Here is an 11,470-nt window from a genome sequence, read left to right as displayed (position 1 = left end):
ACATCAAAGAAAATGGATAAAATGCAAGAAAATCACGAAGAAGCAAAACGAGTAATACAAGAAAATCAGGAAGAAGCAAAACGAATCATGGAAGAAACACAACAAAAAATGCAAGAAAATCAGGAGGAAACAAAACAAGCAATAGAAAAAAACTACCAGAAAATGGAGGAACGCATACGAAAATATGAAAAGAAAATGAAAGCATGTTTGACAACAATGAAAAACGAGATGAAAGAACAAGAAATGAAAATTCAAAATAAAATGAAGGAGTTAACGAATTGCCAGAAAAAGGAAATAGAAAATTTGGAAAACAAGTTGGAAAACGCTAGATATAGAAGAAGTGGAAAGAAAGATCAAAGAAAACAAAAGAAAAATTGCGGAAATCAATACTCAACAAAATGTCGGAGAAAGAAGAGAAATGGTTATACATGGCACAGATGACGTGAAAATACGGTTTGGCGGGGATGTAAGAAGATTACACCCAGTGCCGTTCATAAATAGCCTGAAAAAGAAAGTACAGCACATCGGAAATTTCGAAACAGCTAAAGAAACAATCAGAAACTATCTTAAGTATGAGGCAAGTCTATGGTTTGATAGCAAAGAAGAAGAATTTGGCAGTTGGCAACAATTTGAACAAAAATTTTTGAATTATTTCTGGGGAAAAGTCCAACAAGTGGAAATTAACAAGGAATTGCAAAATGGGAAATACAATGATAGGATGGGTATCTCAGAAAGGACATATGCATTACAAATTTACATAATGCAAAACATTTGCAATATAATTATTCATCAGAACAATTAGTCGAACTGATTGCAAGACATTTCGAAGAAACGCTGGAAGACCATATCACGTTGCAAAACTACAAAGACATAGCTAGTTTATGCCAATTCCTACAAATAAGAGAATCACGTCTAAGAGAAAGAAAATCAAGAAGGTCGCGAGAAGATTACAGGCCCCGAGAAACACAGGATTACAGAGATAGAAATCAAAATAGGAGGGACTATACAAGACGAGATTTTAATCCCAGAAGGGAAAACGAAAATAGAGACAACGGAAGAGGAAATTATGAACAAAGAAATAAGCAATGGAATGAGGACAGAAATCGAGAATACCAGAATAGAAATGCCACTCGCTCAAATCAAGAAAACAGAAATAATGGTAGACAAAATGAACAGGGATATCGAGAAAACCGAAACAGATCCAACAGACCAAGAGACAATAGAAGAGAGGTAAATAATACCCAGACAGAAGGATATGACGGAGAGAGACATTATGACGAAAATATAAACAACGAGGAGCAACCGGCGTCTTTTCACGAAGGCGCTCACTAAAAACAAAAAACCAAACAGGAATCTTTTGTCACCCCAAGGAGTTTATTAAATTGGCAGGAAACAACGAAAAGAAAAATGGATCTGATTTAAAATTTGTGGATGGATTTATCAACGAGAAACCAATTAAAATTATGAGAGACACTGGATCTGAAATAACACTGGTCAACAGAAAACTAATAGAAGAAGTTAACTTAACAAATTTAATTTACAAAATACCTAGGGTAAATTTAGTGGGCGCAAACAAACGGACATTGGCAACTATAAATGAAGGCATACGAGTAATGGTACGACTGGGTAAGAATATGTGTGCACTACAATGTGTAATAATGCCAAACATGTCACATGACATGATAGTAGGAGTTGACGAATTGGCAGAAAAACATGTAGTGATAGATTTTAAAAATAATACGATGAAACTAACAGAAGAAAAAGAAGAAGAACAGGACAAGGAACATGAGGAACAAAATACGGACGAATCAGGTAAAGAACAAACAGTGGAAATGAATTTGGCAACGAAGCAAGGACAAAGAAGAAAAAGGAGAAAAGGTCAGAAAAAGATAAAAGAAAATAAAACCTGGGATTCCTCAAAAGAAGAGACGAGCTCAGGAGAAGAAGAAATAAAGCTAACAAATGAAAGTGAAAAGAATATGATTGAAACAGTGGTATTTGAAGAGGAGGTATATGCAAACGAGGATGCAGAATGCACGGTAAACATATGTGAAGAATCTGAGGAAAAAGGCAGAAAATTGATATGTGGAGAAGGAAAAGAAAAAGAATTGCGGCTGATGTTAAGAAACTATGAAACTTTGATCAATGAGGAAAACAGAGTGGCTAAAAAGTACGAACATTCATTTGAGGTTAAAAACTTGGGAAATTTTCGATCAAAGACTTACACGATTCCATATAAGTATCGACAAGAGGTGAAAGAAGAAATTAATAAAATGTTGGAAGATCAAATTATCGAAAGATGTGATTCACCGTATGTTAACCCAATTGTGATAGTAAAGAAAAGCAATGGAGAATTGAGATTATGTTTAGATGCCAGGAATATCAACCAGCACAATGTATCACAATATGAATCACCTCTAAACATCGAGGCCATTTTTGGAAGAATTACGGGGTCATACATATTTTCTAAAATTGACTTAAAACACAGTTTTTGGTTGATACCTTTAGCTGAAAAGTCTAGAAACTATACCGCTTTCTCAATTGATGGTATTGTCTACCGGTTTAAGGTAGTGCCATTTGGATTGCAGAGTGCTTGTGCAGCACTCGTACGAGCTCTACATACCATTTTAAATCGCCATGAAGATTTCATAATTCATTATATCGATGATTGATTAATTTTTTCACAAGATACACAGAGTCATTTGGAACACATAAAAATAATTCTGGAGGAATTGGACACAGCGGGATTAAAATTAAACATTGAAAAAAGTCAATTTTTTCAAAAAGAAGTAATTTATTTGGGTTTTAAATTGGACACCAAAACAGTAAGATTAGCCGAAGACAGAATCATGCTCATAGATGAATACCCAAGGCCAACGAATTTGAAAACATTGAGAGGTTTTCTTGGCACGATTAATTATTTTAGCTGATTCAAAGCTGATTCCCGATTTGAGCCAAAAGGAAATCCCTCTGATAAAATTACTGAAAAAATGAATAAAATGGAATTGGAAAGAAGAACAGGAGGAAGCTTTCAAAACATTAAAACGAGAATTCGCAAAAGGAACGAAAATATATCACCCCATTTACAATATACCTTTTATACTCCGAACTGATGCGTCCATAAAAAAATTTGCAGGAGTTTTGTCTCAAATACAAAACGACCAAGAAGTGCCGATATGTTTTATATCTGGAGTGACTAAAACACATGAGAGAAAATATAGTGTAACAGAATTGGAGTTTGCCAGTGTACTATATTGCGTAAACAAATTGAGGTTTTACTTATTGGGAGCGAAATTCACAATCGAAACAGACCATGCAGCTTTAGTACATATCATGAAGAATCGATTAGTAAATAATAGAATACATAGAGGCATTCTATTATTAAAGTAGTATGATTTTGAATTCCGATATATAAAAGGAGAAGACAACATAATAGCCGACGCTCTAACACGGGATGAGGACACCGGAAAAAAGAAACAATTACTCTACAGGTGGGACTAAATAGATTAATACAAGAAGAAGGGGTATATTCGTTAAATGAGATAAGGACAAACCAGGAAGACCTAGAGGAAAGAGAGAAAAGAAAAGCGGAGGTAGAAAATAACATATTTTTTAAGAGAATATACGGAAAAGAACTATATTTAGTGACACAGACATTGGCAGAAAAGATAATAAAGAAATTACATGTGGACAATGGATACATCGGTAGCAGAAAGATTTGGCTCGTTTTTAGGGAAAATTACATCAGCCGACAAGATTACCGCATTGCAAGGGAAATTACCCAGAAGTGCGATGTATGTCAAAAATATAAGAGTAGGAATTTCAAAAATGAAAATATTGCAAAAAATATTGAAGCTCGGAACAAATTGGACATTGTAGCAATAGATATGTTAAGCGATCTAATTATGACCACTAAAAGGAACTAAAAAGATCATATTCTGGTGATGGTGGATGTGTTTTCAAAATACGTAAAATTATACAGTTGCCGCACCACAAAGGGGGAAGAAATATTAAGAAAAATCGATAATTTTATAGCCACAGTAGGAACACCAAAAAAGGTTCTACTAGACAATGCAACGTATTTCCGAAATGATTGTTTCAAGGGACAACTTCGAGAACGGGGAATAGAGACAAATTTTGTCAGCATCAGGCATCCCCAGAGTAATCCTTCGGAGCGATTCATACAGGAAGTGACGAAATTTCTTCGCATTGCAACGGATGGTCAACATCGCCACTGGGACAGGAAAATGGTGGAAATAGAAATGTATCTAAATACCATTCCGAGCACAGTAACAAAAGAGACCCCGGAATACATCATGAAGGGTGTAATGCCGATAAGGCCATGGGAAGACCCAGAGCCAAAGGAATATCAACAGGTGATTGAAACAGTACATTGCGGCGATGCAATGAAAAGTATATCCAAAGATAGGAACATAATAGAAAACGAAGACCAGTGACTTTCCAAAAGGGTGAAAAAGTACTTGTGAGGGCATTACGAGTTTCAAATCTTCCTGGGGGCATTTGCGCAAAGTTAATGCCTGTTTTCGAAGGCCCGTACATCGTGAATAATGAAGATGGGATAAACAGTTATGACTTGAGGCATAGGAACTCGGAAAAGATCCGAGGAATTTATAATATTCACGATGTGTACAAATATCACGAATAAAAGACAGAACTGCATAAAGTAGATAGTAAGTTAGGGTATAAGACAAAGCAAGGTAATATACGGGGAGTTGGTTTTGCCTCGAGAAAATTTAGTTGAAGATGTAGATCAATTTTATCGAATACAAAGGCGGGGATTTGTTATATTCCTATTTGACATAAGAAATAAAAGTCTATAGTTATATCTAATTCAAATAAAAATAAAGGTTTTCGTTTTTCTCGACCGCGGGCATGTAAATTTGGAACACCCTTTAAAAAACAAATTTTGTATAGGTAGTTTTTAAGAAAGTGTTTCGGAGAAGTGTTTACGAACCCCAGGAACAATACGACTCAAGTAAACAATTAGAGTGAAGGTTGTCAATAGCCACCGATAACTCATATTCTAGTAATAAGATAATAGGTTATTACATTTGTAAAGAGGATTAATGTGGAAAGTAAAATTGAAATGGGGAATATTATTTTTTCTTGAAATCCATTAAGATATTTAGAAAAAGGAAAGTTTGTGTTGGTAAATACGGATAATTGAAAGTTGCTTGGGATTGGTTGATTTTTGAATGCTGGAAGGGGTATTTTGGAAGGAGGAGAATGAATGAGCAATGAGAGTCAGTGTGTTTTGAGCGATCGGGAGGCGAAGTCCAGTTTTCGAGAAGAGTGTACAAAAAAGTGAAACGCCGTGTTAGTTAGTTTTGTTTTTGAAAAATAAAAAGTAAGATATCGTGGAACGAGTGATAGGCCGAGTCGAGATAGTATATAACTCCTTGAGTCTAGAGTATCCCGGTTTGTTGAAGTGTTTAAAAAAGGTGGAACAAGGCATCAGGAGAAGGCAGGAACGAGTGCTGTACGAGGCGTAGTTTTCAAAGGATCAGAGGTATTACTGGAAGACTGGGACGAGTCGTTGGATCGCAACCCAAGCCAAGAGGAAACGTGTTTTGTGTGAAGACATTGTCAAATCATCAGTAAAGGTCAGTCTAATTTGTTATGACATGAATGTATAGTTTGTGTATTAAATACCACATTGAAAATTGAGCCACACAATCACTATTAAAAAAATTTCATCAAACCTAAATCAATTTGTTACTGATAAATCATAATAGTTCATTATAAATAAAATAAATTAGGAGACAAAAAGAAATAAGATTCCCATTTTTGTAACTGTTGTATTAAATAAAGATAGAAAGATAAGATATAAGAAATATTAAGCAGTTATTGCCATTTGGATAAAATAAACGATTTTTATAATTTCTAATTGAAATCCGTATGTGTGTATTATTTTACTCTCTTTTATCTATCCCGATTAGGAATCCACTAAGAAATACTTTGAAGCCACGAAAATAAGTAATTGATATTATAATTTAGCCCTGAGATTGACACTATATTGGTATTTGATCTGTTTGATTAATGAGATAATTATTGATTAATTAATTAAGATAAATTACATCTGAGAACATCATTAGATTTCAAAAGTAAGATCACAACAATACTTTTTCAAAACTAGGCTAATTAGCAACGTCGTCTCCGCAAAACTGTAGTGTTCTCGCCTGGTATTCAAGTCACAATGGCCTTTCCTCTCTGGCAAAACTCCATCTAAATCATTAAATCTCCCTCCACTTTTTTATTGAACCAATCAGGACGTATCTCCTTCCAAACAAATTTTACCGTCTTTTAAAAAAAACCAACTTTCTACTATCCAATAATCCGAAAGTCATTCTTCGTAAATACATAATAAACATTTTTAATTTCTACGGAAAAAAGGATAATTACCTATGCCCCACGACCATTCACTAAACCTACTCTTTTGTATAAATCTTTTCATTTTTTGTGGTAATCCATACAATAGAATGTTCCACGTTAAATGTTTACAAAATTTCGGACGGGGTCGAGTTCGCTCCCAATGGTAAGAATTTTACCTGAACTAAAAAATTAGAGTCCGAATTGGCTCCCATAGACAAAATTGATTTTACCTAAACATGTCGAAAATATCACCCAGCGTTGTCACTTCTTTCAAATTTTCTCTTTTTGTTAGAAACAGGTACCTTCCTAGAAATATCTATGGGAAAGGAGGAAGACCTAACCCTTCGGTCCTAACTTAACTTTCGGGTATTAGAGTGTAGAGCGCAAACCGGCCGATTTCAGGTAAGAGCGCAAAACGGTCGAGCGCATACCGGCCGACACCGATAATTTGTGTTAAAATTGCCACATATGCCAATGTTGAACTAAAACAAACTCTAAAAGTATTTGTCTAAAAGTATAATTTTCCTATAAAAAGTCTATATCGCTATGTAAATTTCCTAAGCAGTATAAATATTACACGATTTGGCAACAATGTCTAATGTTTCCGCGATTATATGAGAGCCAACCCGCATTCATGAGGGAGCCAATTCGTACCCTTCTAAAATATACCTGAACGAAGCGGAGCGAACTCTCGACTTCACCCAAAATTTCTATCTAACTAAACGGTAGAAAAACCAATATATTGTTTTCTAATTTTCTTGGAATGTCTCTAACCGAATAAGATTCACTTACTCCGAAAAACACTTTCTACATCTAATGCTTAATAGTATAATATACAGGGTGTTGAGGTTTCTGTTGGTCGGTGATTTAATTTTTGCCTTAATATTTTCTGTTTTATTTATAAAAAATAAGGAACCTTATTAATATGTATATATAAAATCTACACAAAATATTACACACACACACAGATCATAGAAAACACATATAGGTATATTATGTATAAATAAAACACTATGCTAAATTTACATTCAAGATGCAGAAGAAATAAACAAACCAAGATAATTTGGGATTTACAATGTATATACATTGTAAATTATGCTTCGGGAGTGCTCCTAGTAGCATTTAACGTGTCGGTTTGTTTATTTCTACTGCATCTTGATTGTAAATTTAGTATACACATATCTTCACTTAAATAGATAGTGTACTAAGGAAGGGATGAAAAAAGACGCTGCCTCTGATGTTAGTAGGTTAGTGGAAAATTTCTCATAACTGATATATTTTAAGTTTTTTCTAAAAAACTCTTACACTGGCTCTGAGGATGAGGCATAAATTAGGCTCGAAATCGGCCGCTTTATTGAATGCTAATAATATAGATTTTAAGTGCATAATATATACCTACCCCTTTTTTTATATACTACAAATTATCACAATATTACTACTAAAGGCAGCACCAAATATTAGGTACATACTATCAATGTTTTTCGACTTTGCCTCAATTATTGTTCCTAATGACCAAATATCCCATTCTATTCTGTTGGGATATACCGGGTGTCCACTTATATTTTCCCCTATTTAACTGCCTATAACTTCTAAACGGCTTAAGATAGAAATATGCGGTTTTCGATGAAATGTTTTATTTTAGTAAAAGTTTTGTCTGAATGGATTTAATTTTTTATATCGCTTTCAAATACGAAAATAAAAATGGCTGATTTAAAAAAAAAACGTTGTTGACTTTTTTTAGTGGAACACCCAGTATATTTTTTTGTAAATTGAAAGAAAGGTCATTCACCTATCCAGCGATATAAATTTTTTCAAAATCGGTTGTCAAATCACTGAGTAATTATTTTTTAAAATGAGCGGTGCAACGTGGATATCACATACCTAAATAATATAACTAAGCAAAATGATATTATGTTATGTTATTTCCACATTGCATCTTTCATTTTAAAAATTATTTGCTCAGTCATTTGACAACCGATTTTAAAAAATTTAATATCGATGGATAGGTAAATGATCGTTTTTTCAAGCTACAAAAACATATACTGGGTGTTTCAATGAAAAAAGTCAACAACGTTTTTTTTTCCAAAAATCCGCCATTTTTTATGTAAAAGCGACATAGAAAATGATTATTTACCTAAAAACTTGAAAAAACGGTCATTTCCCTATCCAACGATATAAATTTTTTTAAAATCGGTGGTCAAATGACCGAGCAATTAATTTTTAAAATGAGAGATGCAATGTGGAAGTCACATAACATAATATCAATTTGCTTAGTTATGTTATTTAGGTATGCGATATCCACGTTGCACCTCTCATTTTAAAAATTAATTACTCAGTGATTTGACAAACGATTTTGAAAAACTTTTTATCGCTGGATAGGTGAATAATCTTTCTCTTAATTTACAAAAAAATATACTGGGTGTTTTATTAAAAAAAAAGTCAACAACGTTTTTTCACAAATCAGCCATTTTTCTTTTCGTATTTGAAAGAGATATAAAAAATTCAGTCCATATTTTACTAAAATAAAACATTTCAGCGAAAACCGCATATTTCTATCTTGAGCCGTTTAGAAGTTATAGGCAGTTAAAAGGGGGGAAAATAAAAGTGGACACCCGGTATTGTCCCAGAGAATTACTAATACATAATCATTAAAATAATTTAAATGCTAAAATATTAAAAAATATAAAAAATTAAAAATATTAAATATTAAAATAATTTAATATTTTATTCGAATCTGGAATTTTACTACTGTACGGTCATAGGTTGGTAAACAAGTCCAAACATTATCTCCTTTGCTGTTGATTTCTGTCTGCTTTTTTTTCAATCAAATTTCATCGGACTCGATTTATAGATGTTGCTAGCAAAGAGTGGACACTGATTTTTTTATTCAAGTTATAGAAACCAGTATTCTATCTCTAAATAGAAACCATTTTATTATTGAATACACAAAGTGTAACTCACCAAAAAATAAAATAAAGTGTTATAACCAAATTGTTGAAATGTCTTTTCTTCTGGAAATTCAATTGCTCTATATACTTGAATGAACATCAACGGCCAATGGATAATCACTACTGACACACATAACCATTTTGCTGTTTTACTTGCAAATAATTTTCTATATATTTTCATGAAAACTTCAAGTGGATCCCCTAAAAATAGTACGATAATTTTTTATGAATTTTTTACAATAACGTAAAAATCCTTTTTCTACGAGCGTGCAAAAAAGTATACTTTTCCGCACGCGTTTTAGATATTTTAATATGGCCTTCAAATAATTATAATACATGCAATAAACTAATATTTAGATATTATTTATTAAATTGATTAAATTTTGGTCATTTTTTAAATCCTCGTAGAAAAAATATTGTTCCTAACTCTTGCAGAAAGTCTGTTTTCCGCACTCGACTGCTTGCCGAACGAAGCTACTGGCGATATTTCTTTGCGAGGTATTGGGTTATGTTTGTTCTTCTTCATTATCATCGTCACTTTGTTTGTTATCAGTGTCAGACTGATGTTCAGGAACATAATCATCGTCTTCATCTGATGAGTCTCCAAAATCATCTTCGATGGTCTCAGGTTCATCTTCATTCGCCCACAGCTGTTCAGCATCCCACTCTAATTCTTTTGTTGTCAGTGGACGCTAATATTTTCTCTTAGAATATGCCATACTAGCAAATAACAAAAAATCACCCATAAAAAGTACCCACAACTCCACTAAAAGCGTCACAGCAAACTATACAACAAACTCGCGCGGCGCAGCGATTGTCTCTCAACGTAGTCGGCTGTTAACTGAATTTACATGCAAGGGATCGCCAAAAAAAACGCAGACATGTGCATAATGTGCAAGTTACATTGAACGATTCATGTGCCTGGGTTTTTCAGACCCCAATGTGCTGTTCCAGGGTTAAAATGCCCAGTTGGTGATAAATACTAGTCTGATTTTTGTATTAGAGTTTAATGAAATTGTAACTTTGATACAGTTTGAATTTTGAAACTCTTTTGTGGCGCCTTTACTTCAAATTTAGCAAATATTATGGAAAAATCGTTTAAAATAAAACTAAAATTTTATTTTGCATCAAAATTAAAATACATTTTCGCGCTACGTAATATTCCTATCAGATTTTTTTAGCTGGAATATTGTATGCGCCACTCATTTTTAAGGGGTTTAGCGATTTTTTATTCTTGTATCAAGCGTTTTTCAAAGTTTTTTATAAATTAAATGTATGAAGTTGAATACAGTTGTTTTTCTCGATTACACGTTAATCTTTATAAATGGTCGACTTTGTCGCATTATCTCCCAAATGATCTAGTGTCCATCGAATCTACAATAGATTTTTTTCTATTCGAAATAGATTGAAAAAAATATTGGGATGACCGGTTATTGAACTAGGATTGCCCGTTGTCAGATCAAATTTAGCGTCGTAACCACTACAACTACATAAACCATTTCGGGAATAAATCGTTAATTATTGTATTATATTTTGTAGCTTAATAACTTCTAAACGGCTTAACCGATTTTGATCACTATACATGAGTTTGAAACGTATTGACAAGTAGTATTTGATGCATCTAGGGTCAAGTATGATAACTGAAGCTATTACAGGAATTATTGAGCTTGAAAACCGTTTTACCCATAGGAAATAGATTTGATCATATTTGTGAAGCCTATAACTTAAAAATTCGAAATTTCCCGGATATAAGGCATACAACGTCAGATTCGCCTAGAGTCTTTCTATTAGTTACTGGCGTAATTCTTATGTTGAAATTTTGAGTAATTGTCGAAAAACTAAAATTTTCAAAGTTTAGTTTTTCAGTTTTTTGGCGATACTGAGCCGTGTGTATGTCTGATCCTGACAGTTTAGACACCATTGGAAATCTTAACTCAACACTATTGATCTGGTGTATTTGCGGTTCTTCTGTCCGCAAATGAGTAGTTAGTTATTTCATGCTTTAAACAAAAATGATATATTTTCTTTCATCTAAAGCGTGTCGATAAAAATTAGGTTAAAGCATTTTTGTTTCAGTTATATATATTTTTGGTTTATTCTATTTTATTATTAAATTTATAATAGGTCTT

General features: G+C 33.2%; 1 protein-coding gene across 1 annotated transcript; it reads left to right on the top strand.

Annotated features, from left to right (window-relative positions):
- The first annotated feature begins 1,479 nt into the window (after positions 1 to 1,479).
- Positions 1,480 to 4,715, top strand: LOC126890496 (nucleolar protein 58-like). Its single transcript, XM_050659477.1, has 2 exons — positions 1,480 to 2,070; positions 4,670 to 4,715. Exons 1-2 carry the CDS (start codon positions 1,614 to 1,616, stop codon positions 4,681 to 4,683), a joined length of 471 nt encoding a protein of 156 aa, XP_050515434.1. The 5' UTR covers positions 1,480 to 1,613; the 3' UTR covers positions 4,684 to 4,715.
- The last annotated feature ends 6,755 nt before the right edge of the window (positions 4,716 to 11,470 follow it).

This window comes from Diabrotica virgifera, chromosome 8 (assembly GCF_917563875.1).
Source record: "Diabrotica virgifera virgifera chromosome 8, PGI_DIABVI_V3a".
NCBI lineage: Eukaryota > Metazoa > Arthropoda > Insecta > Coleoptera > Chrysomelidae > Diabrotica > Diabrotica virgifera.
The sequence above is the reverse complement of the archived record's forward strand: the minus strand, read 5'-3'. Positions and strand labels throughout refer to the sequence as shown.